Raw genomic sequence first — 20572 nt, 5'->3', positions numbered from 1 at the left:
AGGTCTTAATGGTAATTGTTGAGCTGACCAATGGCAAAAACTCCTCTTTTTATTTCTGATATTTTTGGCATTTATGTACATGCATTTCAACCATCCCTCTGGGCCCCACAGTTTTCCCTTGGATAAGGTCATTACTAACCCATTCAAATTCAAAACCTTGGAAACTGTGGACATAGATGCCTGTGAAAGACTTCAGGTGAGCATGAATTTCATCATCTAGTATAAGGTCACTATTACCCTGCTTATTGGAGTGACTTGAAAAAATTCTGTGTATGGTATGTAGAATAATTTATTAGCCCACTTACAGTACTAATTTGCAACCTTTAATAGTATTCTTAAGTAGTACTTAAGAAAAAATTCTTGATAGCAATGGCAGATTGTATACCTCGAATAGAGAAGATAAAGCAACTTGGAATCAAATGGATTACTAGTAAAATTGTACTGGAATTGTCAATGAAAAAGAGATTACAGAAGGCATATAAGGAGACAGGTGGAGAACAGCTGCATGAGGAATATAAGGCTCGGGCTAGGCAGACTAGTATAATTAGTCTGCCTACTGAAAAATTTTCAGTACAAGAGGAGACTAGCAATCAATCCAAGAAGAATTCCAGAGGTGTTTTTTTTTTTTTTTTACTATATGGCCAGTAGATGGAAAAAGGGTTGTCGATGAATTACCTTGCTGGGTAGAGAGTACTTATGTGACCTGTGACCTTGGTCACATAAGTACTCTCTACCCAGATATAGTCTCAGATATAGTAGAGCTATTTAATGATACTGTATTAGAGTGTCCCATTCTAGTAAAGCAGGCTTTATTCCAAAGGGGATAAGGAGGAGTAAAGCATTACAACTGAATGAAAAGGATGGATTCTGAATACTGAGTATACTAGATGTCAGTAAGGCAGGGAACTAGATTAAATTTTGCCACATTTTAAGGGAATGCGCTTGCAACTGACCATGCCTTACCATACCATTAACCTGGCTGTTTAATAAAATTCTTGCAACAGAATAAGTTCCTGAAGAAGGGTAAGATAGTGCCATTGCATAATCATTAGGTGACAATAGAGGTATCAGTCTGGAGACTAGTTTGTATTTCTTCTGTAGTTAAGATTTCGAAGAAATTGGTAAGAACTTGTATACAGAATTAGACAGATGAGTGTAATATTATTTATGCAGGCCAGCACGGATTTGTTAAGGGGTACTGTTGTTTTAATAATGTAATTGCCTTTCACAACAGAGTATAAGAGCAGCAGAGGAAAGTAAGGAATACACTGTCATTTTTTTTTTTTTTTTTTTGGTTTTGCAAAGGCATTTGATAGGGTGCCACATGACAAGTTGGTTTTTAAGTTGCAACATGTAGGTTTTGGGATATTGGGTTAGTAGATTGGATTGGTAACTGGCTTTCTGATAGATATCAAAGTTGTGTATGGGGGGAGCAGTATCAGGGGGTAAGAAGGTTACATGATTTGTCACTTGACTACAGGGAGATATTCAGTTGTTTGAAGATAGTGTGAAGCTTGGAAGGCTTATTAGTAAAAATACTGATGTTTCTCTTCAAGATGATTTGAATAAGCTGGAAAGGTGGTCAAAATGAATGGATTTTGAAATTTTGGATCCATAGATGGGGATTCTTTATACTCATTTGGTGGAGTTGTATTGGAAGAAGCAAGGGGGTCTTGCTTCTTCCAATATAACTTGAGAATTGCTGCAATATTAAGGAGGACATTGTTGATGATGAGAGATAAAAGGGTGGTAGTCCCATTGATCAGACTATATCTGGATTTCTGTACTCAGATATGCTCTCCAGAATCTGAAGGGTATGAAATAACCTTGAATAAGGGGTAGAGATGGATAACAAAAATCACTGTACAATTTTAGTTGTAAGTATAGACTGAAGGCCTGCAATCCAGTGAAGTTAGGTGGATTGAAGATGAGGGATATGATTGAGACATTTAAGTGTGGAAAGGTTATTATTGGGTTGACAGTGGGAAGATTTTTCATATGGTAGAATGAGAGAAAGGAACAAGGAGTCATCCCTAAAAGTTGCAAAAGGAAGTAGTGAGTAAGAGTAGAAGTAAGAATATGGAATACACTGTCTGAGAGGATGTGAAAACAGTGAATGAATTTAAGGAATGGCATGATAGACTGTATTGTCTAGTGTTGACCTCACACATTGAGTCTTATGACTTCTTGGAGGTCAGGAAAATAATAATAGTAAGAGAGAATAATACACTGACCTCTCATTATAGCAAATATTATTATAACCAACTTGCCTATTATAATAGACTACCATAATGTCCCATACACACAACACTATTTTAAAAAAAAAACTATTTCTGTGATCCTTATATTAGTTTGCTACAAAGAGAATCAAGTATATTGTTATTTATAAAATTTATCTTTTAAGGTGACATTCTCAGCTTTCAGGAGCTGATATGGTCAAGTTTTTTCCAATGTGTCTCAAGCAACATATTATTATTATTATTATTCCTGACACCTCCAAGGAGTCTGAAGACTCATCGTGGGAGGATACCTACAACTGTCTCAACCACTACATCGAACTTCTACTACGAATCATCTCCATCAATGGCATCTATCGCCCACCACAACTAGTATTTTTTGTCTGTAAATTGTGTGTGTTCTGAAGGGCCGATTTGTCTGTATGCGGAATGAAAAACCCCAGTTTCCGGGAGAAAAAACCCTGCTACCTCCGTATGAGACCGGCTAACTCACCTTCGATTGAAATCGTCCAGATAAAGATTCCTCCCGTCGCAATGAGAATCGAACTTAGGCCTGTTCCAATCGAAGGGCGCAATGTACTGTCGTTCTTCCAATTGCGCTATGGAGGCGACATATATCAACATCTTGCCTGAAACTATGAAGCTATTTCATTAATTTTATGGTGACTTTTAAATAACATGAAAGGAAGTAAGAAACTGAAGATATTTATTTTATGTAATGACATTCAGGGAAAGCCAGCAGATATAATTGCAAATGTTTTCTGTGATTGTATACAGAAAACCTTGCAAGGGTTTTCTGTGACCCTTTAAAAGGAAAGTTAGAGTTGATTCATGGAATTAAGTTCAGGATTGGGCTTTTCTTCTTCTTCTTGATAAAGATAAAAAATCTGCAGTTATTTTCTAAAATTGCATACAAGATGCCTTTCTTCATTAGGACTTTTTTTTTTTTTCACCTTTGAACTTGCCTTCAGAAGGCTTTACCGTGATTCAAACAATCTTATTTATTTTGGCTACATGCAAGCACCCACTAATGCCGTCTGCTAAAGGCAAAAATGACAGCAACAAAGTCCTGCTATGACAGTGTTCCAGGCATATCTAAAACACAGCTGACCATCACTTATAAAACACCAATAAATCCAACTATACTGTCAAGTATCGCAGTTGTAGATTAGACATCACAGACACTAAAAAAGGCCTGGTACGTGATTCTTGTTGCCATTAGTCACAGGCTCATTGAATAAAAATTGAAGAATCAGCATATAAACCTCTCATGAATTTGAACCAGTCTTTATTCTGCTCACTGTGCCTCCTTGAACATAGAAAAACATGTCAAGCTTGAATCAATGCCTTGCTGCTACTGACAAAATTTTCTCCCACAAAATAAAATCAATTGAAGACAATCTAGAAAAGATCCATGATCAGCACATTGATGTAAAATCACCTGCTACTGATACCAGCCAACTCCATAGCCTCATTGCATTGATGGTGCATGACCTGATCGAGGCCAAAAAAGAAAAAATACAGTGCCATTTTACTCAACCTCTACACTGAAAGTGACAATGAGCTAAAGGAGGATATCACTAAACTAATGAAAAAATCTGGTTTTGGTTGTAGAAAAATCACCAGATGCCACCACTTTGGACCTATGAACAAAAGAAGGGATGGGACAAACTTTTGCAATTGGTGCATGTAACCTGTGACTTACACACTGACAAGTGCATCAGAGCAACCTCAAAGTCAGTTCTCCTCAATTGCATATATGAGCCTGGCCCGACCTTACATTCAGCCAGTGTGAACAAAGCCAATGGCTTTGCCAACAGCTTGAAGTAAAACGACGAAGCATGGAACATCAACTACAAAAGAGGAATACTAATGTGGAAATCAAGATCTGTTAACAGTGAACTTGAAAACCAAAGTACTGCTTAGGAAACATATATGATGTTCTTGGTCACCAACAAACCCCAGACATTTCCAGATCCACTTTACAAATATGCATAGTCTCAGCTCCAACCTCAACAGCATACACTTTCACCTTTAGTCTTCAAAATCCCACCTGCTTTTCCTGACTGACTTACTTATTCCTCTTCACTCCATTGAGAGTATAGGGTCTTGACCATGGATCTCCATCTGATTCTGTTTTGTACTTCTCTCTTCATCTATTGTCCTGATCTTTCCAATTTTTTTGAGGTCCTTTATTACTCCTCTCTGCCAGCTCATCTTTGGTTTACCTCTCTTCCTCTTTCTTTGCGGATTCCATTCTAATGCTTATTACTTTGTCCTTTTCAGGTTTTCTTAGTACATGTCCTATCCATCTCCATTTTCTCTGATTGATGTCATACATTATTGGTTTTTATTTAGTTTTTTGCCATAACTCTTTATTGGATATCTTTTCTGGAAACTCGGTAAACAAATCTGAGCGCAGCCTTTATCACAATCCTTAAGTACGATCTTTATATCAACTTTGATTTCGAAAAAGCTTTTGACAGCATTGACAGAGAACCAACATGGAAATTAATATCATATATGATATACCATGTAAAATTATCAACATAGTTATAAAAATTTATGAAAAATATAAAATACGTAAATGTAGATGGAGAAAGAGGGTGATATCATTGAGACTTACAAACTTTTGAAAGGTTCATACAAGATTTTGGTTGATTAAATTTTTCATTATATGGAGGGTGGGGAAAGGACATTCTTGGAAACTGAGAAGACATGCTGCCAAGAAGGGGGGTGAGATCTAGATTTTTCTCTCATAGGATTGGAGTGGATTGCTATTGGATGTTGTGTGTACAAGCAGTGTGAATGAATTCAAGAATTTATGATAGCTGATGCATGTAGTATTTGGATTTCCTTGATGAGTCCCTAAGTCCCTGGAGGTCTTTCTTAATAATAACTATTTTAGTGTTTTGAGAAATTTCTCTCTTATTCCACATAAATTTATTCATTCGATTTCCTACCATACCAGCTTTGCTAATTCTGTTGTCGATTTCATTTTTAATTTGCCATCTTCACTAAAAATTGTTCCTAAATAACTGAAATGTTATACTTGTTCTATAGGTTCTTTGTCTTTTGATTCCTGATTTTCATCTACTATATTTATTACAGAAGTTATTCAGTTTAGTAGAGGATCCTGCAGACCTGAATTTATTTTGGGACATAACATCATTGGCATAAAGTAAACAGCTGAGTTGAATATCTTCAATTTTGATATCAGGAAAAATACTATTTTTCTTCAAGATGTCATCCATGTTGATTCTGAACAACAATGGAGATAATGCGTACTATTGGATCACACCCAATTTTACATCAAACCTTCAATTCTAACTCCTGACTTACATCTCAAATACAGACTATGTCCTGCTATCAATGTCCCTGCAATTATATGGTTTTAATGGGACATTGATAGCAGGACATGGTCTGTATTTGAGGTGTAAGTCAGGAGTTAGAATTGAAGGTTTGATGTAAAATTGGGTGTGATCCAACAAATTTTTTCTTGGCACCTTGTCACATGCCTTTTCCAGATCTACAAAACTTAGATAGAGATTATTATATTTCCATGATTTTTCAACTATGTGTCTTAAAATTAAATTTGATCCTGATAACCTTTATTTATGTATAGGATAGATAACATGTGAACAGAGTGTTAAAGTGGTGGGAGGAAAAAAAAGGAAAAGAGAGAGAGAGAGAGAGAGATGTAGGACATTTGTAAAACATACAGATGGTCTATGCCTCTTTCTCTTAGTTACTATGCTTTCTACTAAGAAAAGCTACAGGCTTCAAATTATCTTCCTTATATTGCTTCACGACTGCGGTTATGTGATTTTGAGAAGCATCTGTCAAAATAAAAAATTGTTTTCCTAACTCTGGATGCAAAGATACCAGTGGATTTGTCAAGGCAGATTTTAAGTCATCAGATGTTTTCTGTAACTAGCCTAATTTTATGTTCATCTATGATTGTCCTAGATTTTTTTATTCTTGTTAGAAATATTCAGAACTGACAGAACTTTTTAATTTTAAATTAGCCTCATGCACCTTACTCTCCAAACATGAAATCACACTCCAAACTTTTAGTAGTAGTAATTCAGAAGGTGTATGAAGTACATTATCTCCATTGTTGTTCAGAATCGATATGGATGACATCTTGAAGAAAAATAGTATTTTTCCTGATATCAAAATTGAAGATATTCAGCTGTTTACTTTATGCCAATGATGTTATGTCCCAAAATAAATTGAGGTTTGCAGGATCCCCTGCTAAACTTCTGTAATAAATTTGGTAAATGAAAATCAGGAATCAAAAGACAAAGAACCTATAGAACAAGTACAACATTTCAGTTATTTAGGAACAATTTTTAGTGAAGATGGCAAATTAAAAATGAAATCGACAACTGAATTAGCAAAGCTAGTATGGTAGAAAATGGACTGAATAAATTTCTGTGGAATAAGAGAGAAATTTCTCAAAACACTAAAATAGTTATTATTATTATTATTAAGAAAGACCTCCAGGGACTTAGGGAATCCAAATACTACATGCATCAGCTATCATAAATTCTTGAATTCATTCACACTGTTTATACACACAACATCCAATCGCAATCCACTCCAATCCTGCACCTCCCATGAGAGAAAAATCTAGATCTCAAACCCCCCCCCCCCTTCTTGGCAGCATGTCTTCTCAGTTTCCAAGAATGTCCTGTTGTCCTTTTTCCACCCTCCATATAATGAAAAATTTAATCAACCAAAATCTTGTATGAACCTTTCAGAAGTTTGTAAGTCTCAATGATATCACCCTCTTTCTCCTGCCTGCAGTTTACAAATTCTCAATGTCTTCATAATCAGTATTCCACAATCCTGATATAATTTTTAACACTCTCCTTTGCTCTCCCCACTGTATTGGAATCACAATAGAAACCAGACCTATGCATAATAGTCCAAGTGAGATCTTATTATAATAATTCATTTTAAAAATTTATGGAATTTACAACCATGTTAAAAAAACTTTTTTATTATCCCGATGTTTCGATCTTCACATCATCTGGAGCATACATCAATATACAAGACAAGCTGAGTTACATTATTAACTGTAAGCTAAAGAAACAATGATTTGATCAAATGTTATTCTACTGGCATGACCTCTAGTGAAAAAAAAATAAAAATAAAAAATTACATCGAGCTAAATTCTATTTACGATGACAGGAATAAACATTCTTTCAGATGGTTTTTGTAATGTAATTCAGCTTGTCGTGTATATTGATGTATGCCCCCAGATGATGATCTTGATGTGAAGATCGAAATATCGGGATAATAAAAAGTTTTTTTAACATGGTTGTAAATTCCATAAATTTTTAAAATGAATGCTGATCATCATGTAACTCTAAAAGAAAGGATTATTGTATTAATATTACCATATCTTTATCATTACATGTCAAAGTTCGTTTCAGCATTGCAATTATCTTTTGAGTTGAATTTGCAATCTTTGCTATGTGGATTAAGAATTTTTTTTTATATACGGAGGCTGTTCAATAAGTTATAAGACTATATTTATACAGAAAACAGATTACCTTTAATCGTCATCATTTACATGGTCTTTTTCGAAGTAACTACCGTGAGACGTGATGCATTTGTCCCAACGTTGCATCCACTTAAACACATGTGAAAGTTCGTTTTTTGAGAGTTCTTTCAAAACTGCCTCCCCAGCTTTTACACATGCTTTGTTGCTTTCGAAATGGCGGCCTCTTAGTGGTTTCTTTAGCTGAGGAAACAGCCAGAAATCGCACGGTGTGAGATCAGAACTGTATGGAGGGTGTGGTAGGATATCTATGTTGTTCTTCTGCAAAACGTCCACTACACCACCAGCAATATGTGGCCTTGCATTATCGTGATGCAATAAGAAGCCATTCTTCAGCAATGGATGCTTCCTTTTGACGTGCTGTACCATTGTCCATAAAACATCCGCATAGTATGAGCCGTTTACAGTATTCCCGAGTTCTACAGCGTGTTGGTAAACAATGCCTTCATAGTCAAAAATCATTATGGTCATAACTTTACCAGCCGATTTTACAGTTTTTGCTTTCTTGGGGGTAGACGAAGACGGATGCTTCCATTCACTGCTTTGTTGTTTCATTGTAGGGTCATAGTGATACAACCAAGCTTCATCTGCTGTAATGATGCGTTTTAAGAAGTTGTCGTCTTCTTGTTCCAGCCTTTCTTTCCATTCTGTGCACACATCCACTCAATGCTACATTTGCTCTGGTGTCAAGAGTTTGGGAATCCATCAGGCACAAACACGTTTCAGTCCCAAATGTTCAGCCATGATTGAGTGAACACTTCATACAGAAATATTCAGGACAACATGCAGCTGGCGTACTGTAATTCTGCAATCCTCCTTGATGATAATCACTGCTGTGTTGATCATTGTCTCTGTGATGGACGTTGAAAGTCTTCCCTCACGTTCAAGATCTTCGACATTTTGCCTTCCTTCCTTAAAAGTTTTATGCCAGCGAAAAACACTTGCCCTTAACATTGCTTCATCGTGGAAAGCTTCGCGTATCATGATAAAAGTGTCCGATGCCGATTTTTGCAAATGCACACAAAATTTAATCGCATAACGCTGTTCCAAGGACGCTTCCATTTCGACGACTGGTCGTGGCTCGTAGGCGCGCCGAAACAAGCTTGCGTTTAGTCATGTGACACTCTGGCACATCAGCCCGTATACCCCATCTATCAACCTCTTTTGTTAATACAGACAGCAACATTTCTTTATTCCACAGAAAATATTGTGATGAGCGGTTTTGCGACAGTAAAATTAGTCTTATTACTTATTGAACAGCCCTCGTATATAAAAAATATAAATAAATATTTTTATTTTTATTGTTTTTGTATATTTTTTTGTATTTTTAATTTTTTCTTTTTTTTTTAATTGTCCAGAAATCCTGCTTTAGAGATCAAACATGGAACATTTTAAGCCACTTCAGGTCTCCAATAAGTGGGCAAGTAGTGCAAGCATGTAGTTTTTCATTTAAATCCTAATGAAACCTTACTGATTACAGTATACTAAACCAAAGATTGTTATAAATGTAACAATTTCACCAATTGCCTTGACCAGAAAACATCATTAATAAACTGCAGTAAAGAAGATTGTATTTACATTATATTCACATGAATGCAATATGCAAGAAGCTGTGAACAGTAAGTTTAACATTTGTGGTCATCTTATACAGCAAGCATAGCTCCAAGTAAACATTTTGAAAAGAGATTTTGGGGATTGTCTTGTACATCCAGTCACTTTGTATGACATCATATATGGTAAATTAGATATTAATGGACCACAAAGTTCCTAGGAAAAACTGTAATTCTATTTTGTAATTGAATTTTTCTGTTTACAGGGAATTACTTTAATCGTCCCCCATCTGCTTTAGCAGTTTTCTTACTGAAGATATATTACAATACTGACAATTTTGTGCTATGCATGTACAGAGTCTAAATAAATAGGAATGCAATGTTTTTATCACTTTGAAATTGAATCTGTAATATACCTGTATAATTTAAGTGTGTTATAACTGCTCTTTTAATAAGCTACTCATATTATTACTGTTGAATCATTAAAGATATTTCTTTATTAAATGAAAATAGAAATGGTCATTCAGGTGGAAGAGAAGACCAAGCTTGCCTACAAGGACGATATACTCCTCCTTCTGCAGTAAGTATGGTTAAATATTTTAGTATAATATATACTTTAGTAAAAGTATTCTGAATGGTAGAATCATTCATAATTCAAGTCTGTAAACAGAAATACCTGTGCGGGTACTCAAGTCTATCTTTTGAAGAGATCTGCTATTTTGATCATAACTTACATTTCTCCAGTCGGCCATGAGCAATGTCCAGTTGGGGAATTAATGATGGAAATTAAAACCCTTTTATTTAACAAATAAAAGACTTTTAATCTAACTTTTTAAACATTAACGATTTCCTGTATTCATGCAGTTAACAAGATTTGTTTAATCTTAAAATTACGCTCATGGTAAACATATGAGAAATGTAAAATTTTACATGTGTGTTTATTTTACTAACATTAAATCTGTCAATATGCAGCTCATCTTGAACCTGTGCACCCGAGACTAACAAGTTCATGCTGTATCCTTCTCCTTTATATGAACAGTGGTTTGTAATATATTAAATATGTGGAGAATTTGTTATTGTGAACATTATGCAAAGAAGCAATTATTACATTATTTTGACGTGAATGAGAATAGCAAGAAGTGCTTGAGTTGATCAGTGTAAAGGTTCTGGTATTCCAAAATTTCAACTGATTCTAGGAACTAGTGGGTTCATAGAGAGAGAAAGAGAGAGGGGAGTAGTCAAGAGTAGTACAAAGATTTGGCATGGCATTTCAAGTGCATAATTGTTGGATGGTATTGTAACTTTCTCAGAATGTTGGAAATGATTTATAAGTAGAGTAGTATGTTTATAGTTTGATAATTGGCCAGCAGATGATTGCAGTATTTAGTGTACAATGTAATGTTAGTTTACAGACCAGATTTTGTTTGTGTCCAGGGCTGGATTTATGCATAAGCTAGACAAGTATTAGGGCCTCTGCCTCAGTATAGGTGACCTAAAATTTACTAAGTTGAGGGGGAGGTGCTCTTAAAAGTTATAGCTTAAGGCCCTGTCATCTGTATCACTGAATATAAACCTTCAGTGCCTATGTGGGATAAAGCCAGGTGAAAACAAGTGATTTTTGCCATTCAGATCAGTTTAATTAACTACTATAAATAATGTTACATGAGTCTTCTCTTTCTCTCTCACACACTCTTTTGGACTTTGGCATAGGTGTTTGTTTAACAAATATCGCCATGTGGAAGAGATTGTCCCTCTGTGTGTGTGTGTGTATATCATCATTCAGCCTAGGACAAGTTGAGTTCCCCCCCCCCCCCCACCAAGGAGGGCTTACAGCTAATTACAGCCAGGTTGCCACTCCTTGTTGCATCCCCTGAGGGCAGTATTCATAACTGTAAACCATGCATGTGTTCATGGGGAATGAAAAACCCTAGTTTCTGGGTGAAAAAACCTCCTACCTCCGTATGAGACCAGATAAAGGTTCCTCACGTCTTGGATGGGAATCGAACCCAGGTCTTTCTGACTAAAGAGCTTCATCTATATCGACTGAGCTATGAAGGCTCTTTGTGTGTATGTATTAGACATGCATAGCTATTTTGAATTTTCAGAATTTGCTTTGCAGAGAATTTATTTTATTGTTCTTCTGTGAAATAATTCTTATACTTCATTATTATTATTTCATTCTTATTTTTGTGTTAAGTCAGTATTAAATAGAGTTGTTTAGTTACCCCTTTATCTTGACTGCCTACTTTGTAGATTAACATTCAACCTACCTTGATGTTGAATGGAAACTTTGAGGTAGCTCATAAATGAGTCAACAGCAGAGTATGCTGCACCATTATCTGTATAAGTTGCATATGACAGTGAGATACTATGGGACACACTTTGGTAAACTATGACAAACAACTAAAAAGTACGTGTCCAATTCCCCATATCATTGATGCTGTTTTAAAGATTTAGGGCAATAAACAATTCCTTTGCTCCCTGTGAATCCATAGTGAGAATTTGAGTATACTTGAAAATATCATACATAAATCTTTTTTGCCATTGAGATCAGTGAACTTGAAAAATAAACATTACATCTACAATACTGTCATTAAAAAGAATATTTGTCAATTTTCTTGATGACTGTGTTTCTATATTTTCGTTTTTATTTTAAAAATTATGGATTTTATTATTACTTTTTCTGTTTATTATTTTACTAATTTATTTATTTATTATGTTTCTTAAAAAAAATATCTGCCATAAAATTCTATTCATTTATGTCTTAATTCATTATTTGTTGAATTGATATATCTAACATAAAATTTATTTGTTATCGGGCTTGCAATTATAGCAATATATAATGTGGCACTTGGCACTTTTCATTTTATGAAGTTTTATCTTATTATGGAAAATGTTTGTGATTGGATATTTAAGTATCTTAGCTTTTTCACTTATTAAGAATAGTGTAATTTTTTCTGTGAGAACTGTTTACAGAATTGTAATATTTTACCTAATATGTTAGCTACCTTCTTTCGAAAAAGTTGAACAACAAAGTTCAACTTTTTTACATTTCTATCTCTCCTACGGTCACCAAAAATACAACAAAATTCTAAATTCTGCAATATGATATATCATGTAACTTGTGTATCAAATAAAACTGGCATATCAACAGGTTTGGAGATGCAGATTTTGCATAAAGCTTTACAATTTTTTATTTTCACTTTTTTACCTCATGCGATTTACTAACATAGAAAGAATGAAAGGATGTAAGTGTTTTCTTGTATATCATCAAAACATGTTAGGAAGCATTGTATAAAACATCTGAAGAAGTTGAACTTAAAATAATTATGAATAACACAAAAATTCTTAAATTAAAAATAAAATGCCAGAAAGAAATAAAAAATGATCAATGTGAAGTGGAAGTTAATAATTTTACAGGTATTATTTCTGGGAAAATTCCCATGTTACTCCTCTAAGTAAATATTATTTTTATGGCTATTTAGCCTATTTACCCTGATCTTATATCATAATATCTATCCTTCTCCATCCCCAAAAATTTCTATGTTCATCCCCATCCCAAAGTATTCTCTGCCCACCTTTAATAATTTCAAGAATATAAAAAAAAAAAACTGGGTTTTTCAAAAAAAGTTTGATACCTCTCTCATCAATAACTTTCCCACATCTCTCAAACCCCACTTTTCTGACCCCCTTCCATCATTCAGGTCATACTTCCTTCCTTCAATAATGAATGTATATCGCCATACGCTGGGATGCCACTGAAAAAGAAGACAGCCAGCAACATCCCACAAAGGCATGTCCAGTTTTTCTTCATATATATTCTTCATATATTTGTCCATATAAAACATCAGTATACTCCTAAACAAAAATTAGGCTAAATAGCCATAAAAATAATAATTAAGAATTTTACATACTTGGAAGAATGTTGACACTGAAGGTGGAACTGATAAGGAAATAACATGGAGATTGACAAAACAAATACTGTTTTTAGAAAATTGAATATTATCATATGGAGATCATCCAAATATTAACAAAAATTGACATTGACATCAATAATGGACTGTACATCAGTTGACCCAGGAAACTAGGATAAACCACCAAATGTGTTTGGCACATCCTAAAAGAGAAGCTCAGTATGCACAAAATTTCAATAACAATGTATGGTCAGAGATGTGGAAATTGACAAAAAAGAAAAAGAAAAGGAAGCTAAATGAAACAGTTTTCAAAGTGTTTACATAAAATATTAAAATATTATGGCCCCCTACATGCTACAAATTATGATAAAGATGGAAATGGATTGGACATATACTGGAAATGGACAAGGAAGAGATTCCAAGAATGATCCTGGAACAAAAAAAAAAAAAAAAAAAGGAAAATGCATAAACTAACATGGCACAGAATCACATGTGAGTGTTGCCACTACTTTATTTACAACCTTCATATGTGATTCTCTGCTTATTTTATGCCTTTATGCAGGAGATGTAATTGATAACTCAAACGTTACTGTTGAGAGATAGAGGTGCTAGTTGTATGTACACACAGCCCATTCTAACACCTCTATCTCTCAACAGTAACGTTTGAGTCTCCAAACAAGGCCAAGTGGTTAAAATCAGCATCTCAGTGTGCAACACCCTAAAGTATGTTCACAAGATTAGAACAACGATCCTGGATCAAGGTCCAAGTTACATAATTGCTGTGCAGGATGACCTACTGTTTCAGATGAATATGTTGAGCTTATTCAGAGATTCCTCACGGTTGATAAGCGATGAACTGTACATCAGTTCACCCAGGAAACTACGATATACTACCAAAGTGTTTGGCACATCCTAAAAGAGAGGCTCAGTATGCATAAAATTTCAACTTGTTGGGTTCCACATCACTTGACTTAAACACAAAAATGTACAAGTACGCAGTTGCTGACCTCCATTCAGAACGATACAAAAATGAAGGGGGTGCATTCCTGAATTGTATCATGGCATATGAGCCTAAACTGTGAAGAGACAATTCAATGAATGGTGGCATTTAGGATCGCCCCATCCAAAAAAAAAAACTTCAGGAACCTAGTCAAGGTCTGATTCTTCATCTTGCTGTGCCTCAATGGCAAACTGTAAACACACAGTACTATCGACGATTTCTGAAGCACAATTTGCATGTGGCTTTAAGGAAAAAGCAAACACATTTTTTTTCACCGTGTTTGTTACACAATAATGCATGTGTCACAACTGGTGATGGAGATGTTGGACATGGTAATGGGAAGTATTGGAACATCCTCCATATTCACCACAACCGTATTCATCACCTTGCAACATTTTGTCCCCAAAATGAAATAACCCCCTCAGAGGTCTGTGGTTATATGATGTGCAAGAGGTTCTTTGAGCAGTAGGCTGCACTATCACTGATATCAACAGGCAACACTATTATCCAGGAGATTACATTGAAGGGATGTAATTGTATAGACTTGATTAACTATTTTACATTTTGTGCATGCTACCACTACTTTATATACAACCTTTATATAAAAGGTTGTATATAAAGAAAGAAAGAAAGATGACTGATTGGGAGAGCTGGGGAGAAATAGAATTAGTTGCACAAGACAGAAGTAACTAGAGAAAACAGATCTTAGCCTTATTGTACCATAGAGCATGAAGGGGATAAATAAGTAGTAAGTGTTTTGTTGGGGTAAAATAATAGAGGGATAATCTTTGAAAATCTCAGAATAAATTTCCCTTATCAGTTTTGATATAGATTGTTAGAGCATCATACTGTGAGCAATAGTAAAACTTCTACTTTTGTTTTAGTGTGTGTGTGTGTGTGTGTGTGTGTGTGTGTGTGTGTGTGTGTGTGTGTGTGTGGAGTGTTAATATGGTATTGAAATAGTTCATGTTTCATTAATGTAGGTTAAAACATATCTAATAAACACATTAACAACCTATGGCACAGTGAGATTTGTCTGGTGTGAATGTCTTATGGAAGAATCCCTTATATTGGAATCTGCTTCTGCACGTATCGATAGTTTCTTTTCTTCTGTAGTATACATGGACATAGACTGCTGGACCCGACTAGTATAGAAGTATTTAAATGAATACTGATGTAATACTACTAATTTACTTAATTAAATTATTATTATGTGAGGTGTCCAGGACTCATCGCGGGAGGACATTCCGCTCCACCTCGCTACACAGATCCCACGACACTATCACCAACAACAGTATTTTTTTATCTATAAATTGCGTGTGTTCTGAAGGCTGATTTGTCTGTACACAGGATGAAAAACCCAAGTTTCCAGGAGAAAAAACCCCTGCTACCACCATATGAGATTGGCTAACTGACCTTCAATATACATGTACAAAAGGAAATGTGTTGTGCATTATGGGATGCTAGGGCAATTTCATGTGAAGTCATCTGCTGCTACATACAAGTATAGTAGCAAACAAATTAATCCAAACACTCACATTTTAAAGAAAAATTTTAAATAAGTACAAATAAGAAAATAAGCACAAAATTTAAACTCCAACTTTACCTAATAATTTAAATGTGCTCCTCTGTTCTTAATAAGTTCGTTAATTCGCTTAGGTATGGATTCTACCAATGTAGAACACATTTTTCTTATTTCTGCATATTTTTCTCCAATTTTGCTTTTCCTAACTAGTAAACGATCTTGAGTAAGTGTAGTTTTCTTTTTTCATCCACATTTTTCTTTTCTGCCAGGAGAAATGGTACCTGTCTCCCTAAACCTCTTTAAAATTGCATTAACAGTACCCAAACGAACACCACACTCATTGGCAATTTGTCTTTCAGTCATGGATGTATGCTGAGAAAGAGTACATATTTTAGAACTCTTTCTTGGAGCTGTATCCATTTTATAGCTACACAAAATGAATAAAACACTATGAATGTCAACTTGTTTACACTATTAAAAATGCACAACACTATTAATAAACATCATAGAGATAGTGAAAACACACAGCACTAATCCAAAATAGTGAGCTAAAACTGAAACGAAAAACTTGATGACAATGTCACTTGTTCAGATTAATTTGTTCACTACACTGGCTTAGTCATGAAGCTACTTCATGTACAGACTTTTGTTTGCTCATGCTCAGGTAAAAACAAGAATATAATTTATTGTAGTTATGTTAATTCTTGAGAATTCCAGTATAAAGACATTAATATATACTTCCCTGTTAGAATTTTTACATATATGTTAAATGACAGGAGACCTTTACTGTTACGGCTAACAGGAATCAGATCAATGATTGAAAATGTTAATCAATGGATGCATGATAGCATAAATACTTAGGTGGAACTATCGCATTTCAAAACATAGCATGCATATATCCAAGATTTGTTGTCACGAGATTTTAGTGAACAGTGACTAGACCTGGTGTAAGATGATACCTTGTTTTTTATTACACTGAGTATGTGTGAGTATGTGAGGATTACTACTCCCTTGCATTTTTGTTTGCCTTGGGGGGGGGGGTTGCAAGATTTTGTTGATAATTTTATACCTATATTCATTTTGAGATAGGGTGTGGCTGAGGTATTTAAGTTCCTGATTCCTCCTTGCTGTTTGTGAGGGGCAGTGGTGAGATATAGCATTGAGGTATCTTTTGATGTTGGTAGGCTTTCTGCATACCATATTACTGACTTTTTTCTCTTTGGAAACCTACAGAAAGAAAATGGAGAGCCCTGTTGTCTTCCAGTTTAAGAGATGGAATTTATAGCACTGAGGTGAAAGCTACTTTTTATTATTATTTATTATTATATGGGCATCTCCATGGAGTCCAAAGACTCATTGCAGGAGATCCAATCTATCATATCTCTTCTTGAACCCATTAACAGACAAAGCTAAATAGGATTAACATTCTTTGTCTCATGTCATATTGGCAAAGTATTTTAGAAATATTGTCCATAAGTTGTATGGTAAGTGAATCTGCTTTTTTCACATAATAGTGTATGGAATTCTTGAAGTTATTGTTTCTTGATGTAATTGATAAAGCTTTGTTAGCAAGAAATCCATAGGCATAGGCTGTTTAGCTAATCTTTGAATTCTTATAGTGGTTCTATTCAACTTGGTCAGATGTTGGAATTGTTCATCCATATAATGCAACCACATTTTTGGTTTTCGACAGTCCTTTTCTATGGCTTTCTTTTCAAATTATTCCATTAATAAATTGGCTAGAAGAGGAGACAGGAAAACCCACAGTAGAACTCTCTTGTTGAATGTATTTTTCTTGAAACTGGAAGGAAGTATTATTATTATTATACAGACACCTCTATAGAGTCCGAAGACTCACCATGGTAGACCCAAACTATATCATCATACCTCATTGAATTCATTGACAGACGAAGCACTCACAACTGCCCCCGACAACACATTCCACTCATTCACCACTCTCCGACCAAAAAATCTAATCCTTGCACCTTCGTTAATACCTCTTACTCAGTCATGAAGCTAGTGTTTTCAGGGATTACCTTTTGTTCTACCACCTCTAGCCAACTTCTTAAATATTTCCCCTGCATTAAACCTATAAAAACCTTTTTAGTAAATTGAATGTTTCTATCAGATCACCTCTTTTCTGCATCTTAAACAACTTTAGTAACCTCAAAGACCTCAATCTATTATGTGGCATTCCACAGATCACTCACCAACTTGGTTACTCGCCTCTGAATCTTCTCCATGCATATAACCTCCATAGTGTAGTTGGGAGAACAGTGGAACATTGCACCCGTCGATTGGAAAAGACTTGCGTTCGATTCTCATCATGAAAAGAGGAATCCTTATATGGGCTTTTTCAGCTGAAGGTGAGTTAGCTGATCTCATAGAGAGGTAGCAAGGTTTTTTCTTCTTGGAAACTCAGGTTTTCATCCTGCATATGGACAAATCGACCTTCAGAACACATGCTATTTACAGACAAAAATTGGCATTGTTGGTGGTGATGGGTGGTAGATGGCAATGATGATGATAGTAGTGTCATAGTAGAAGAATTAAGGAGTAGTGTAGATGGTGAGATGTATGTAGCGAAGTAGAGTGCCCTACTGCAGTGTCCTTGAACTCCTGGAGGTATCACATAATAATAATAATAATCATTAATGACCAAGAAATCCAGGCTACCAGACCTGACCACAGTAATCCAGATGTGGACATACCAAGGCCTTATAAAGAGGAATGATAACCTCTGCATTTTAGTGTGTTATTCAATAATCAAGTAATCCTATGAGCTGCCTTAGCAACATACTCTCTGAACTTTACTTTCTATCTACAAACATACTTGGGTCTCTAGCCTCATCAGTTTCCTGGATTGCAATTCCATCAGTGTGGCACACAGCATGTAATCGTTGTATCCCAAAATGCACAACTTTACACTTTTCCACATTAAAATGATATCCATTATCCTTTGCCCATACTGTTAGCCTATTTAAATCATCCTGCAAGCTCTCTACAGTGCCTATTAACTGTTTCCCACTTAACTTTGTATCATCAACAAACAACTGAATATCTCCCTTCAAATCATTTATGTAGAAATTAAACATTGTTCAAGCACAGAGCCTTGCAGGCATACTAGTCACTTCCTTTCTCCTTCTCCATTGCTATTTTTGGTATCTCTCCTTCAGCCATTCTCACATTCCATATCAGTTCCATATTCCATATCACATTAATTCCATACCACAGCCATTCTCACATTCCATATTCCATATCACATTAATCCCCATTTGTTCCAATTTGTGTTGCAGTATTCTGTCAAATTAATGTTAATTATCATTGATATTAATTACAACAATAGGTGGGAAGTGAATTCTTAAGTTTATTTATTATTTTTTTTTTTAGAAAAGTGAACTAAATAATGTTATTAGACTGTAAATATTTCTGATAGTAAATACATGAAATTAAGATTCTAATACATATACTTTTATCATAGCCTGATGGTGATCTCACATGTGCCACTAAGTTCTGAAAACACAGCTGTATCAGTGTGAAGAAACTACAGAGCACTGGCTGCTCTCCTACGCATACAGGAAGTTTTATGACTGTGCCATATTCAAAACCTTTAACATGTGCACAATGAAGTTTGGAGGACCCTTAAAGTATCTACATGATGAGAGGACTATGGTAATGTGCTTGCCAAAAGAGGCAAAGACAAGAATTTGAAAGCTGTGAATAAGCAGCTTCATGCGTTATACAAATTTAAGAGCGACATTTTTTTTATATAGCTTTTACTAGCTTTTGGAATAGATTTAATTTTGAGCTTCATGGCTCCTCTGCAACACAAAACTGTTTACATAATTTCTCTTTCTGATGTGAATTGGAAGTCAGAAAGTTAGCTCAGATGGAAAGCACTCAACTAGAAAATGCATATTTACAAATGTACAGTACAACCTGCAGTACAGAGCTGTTCATGTATCTGTTGGATGTTTTTTATATATTACTGATAGTTGTCTAAATATATATATATATAAATATACACAAACACACAAGACTGACAGTCTGCCTTTTTAATCTTTTTATCTGTATCTGTTTAACTTTTCACTTGTATAGTAGAATTTTAATAGTCTTTTTCTGTCAATCTGTATGATTGACTAATAGAGGAAAAAAAAATAAACATGTACAGAGAACTCACTGATTTGAGTAGACGTTTACTAAGTTTTGACATAAAATAGATTATTATACAGAATTTTGATAGATTGAATTTAAATACCTCTACAGAAATTTTATATTATTTTGTGTTTTATGCCAACACAGAAACACACACTTATTCCAATTTATATATTTACAAGCATGGCATTTAAAGTTAAAATATGAACTATTAGTTACAATAATTTATTATACAACAGAAAGAAAACTGAATAATCTTTGTTTTATAATTATTTTGAAAAAAAATTTTATGGGTTATATCAGTAGAGTGAAGCTGTCTGAGAGTAAATGCAAAATAACTGGGCATGAATGTCTATTCTGTTTTGTGCTTTTGAAAAAAAGATGGCTTATGTGATGTGATCACTGTACTTGTTTCATACTGCTTGGTGTATTTGCTGTTAGCTTGAGCAGGTTGTAATTATATGAAAAGTGCACAATGGAACTGCTTTATTAAAGACAGAGTGGGGGGGGGTATAAAAAGGATTGTTTTCTGTATATATATATATTGTAATATTTGATTAACTGTGGATTTATACTAAGTATTAAGTGAGCCTGTAATTAAACACATATTAGTTCTGAA

At 34.7% G+C, this 20572-nt stretch overlaps 1 protein-coding gene across 5 annotated transcripts in view; it reads left to right on the top strand.

The window, feature by feature from the left end:
- Positions 1 to 20260, top strand: part of tty (tweety) — a 423622-nt gene extending 403362 nt beyond the window's left edge. For all 5 annotated transcript variants that reach the window (XM_090398011.1, XM_090398010.1, XM_090398012.1 and 2 more), the window contains 2 exons: positions 9873 to 9939; positions 19280 to 20260. In XM_090398011.1, coding sequence (XP_090254137.1) covers positions 9873 to 9939; positions 19280 to 19315 — 103 coding nt within the window. In that variant the 3' untranslated portion in view covers positions 19316 to 20260. The remainder of the gene's footprint in view (positions 1 to 9872; positions 9940 to 19279) is intronic.
- The last annotated feature ends 312 nt before the right edge of the window (positions 20261 to 20572 follow it).

The sequence above is a fragment of the Typopeltis vanoorti genome, chromosome 9 (assembly GCF_054136105.1).
Source record: "Typopeltis vanoorti isolate ZY-2024b chromosome 9, IOZ_Tvanoo_1.0, whole genome shotgun sequence".
NCBI lineage: Eukaryota > Metazoa > Arthropoda > Arachnida > Uropygi > Thelyphonidae > Typopeltis > Typopeltis vanoorti.
This window is presented reverse-complemented; position numbering and strand designations above follow the sequence as displayed.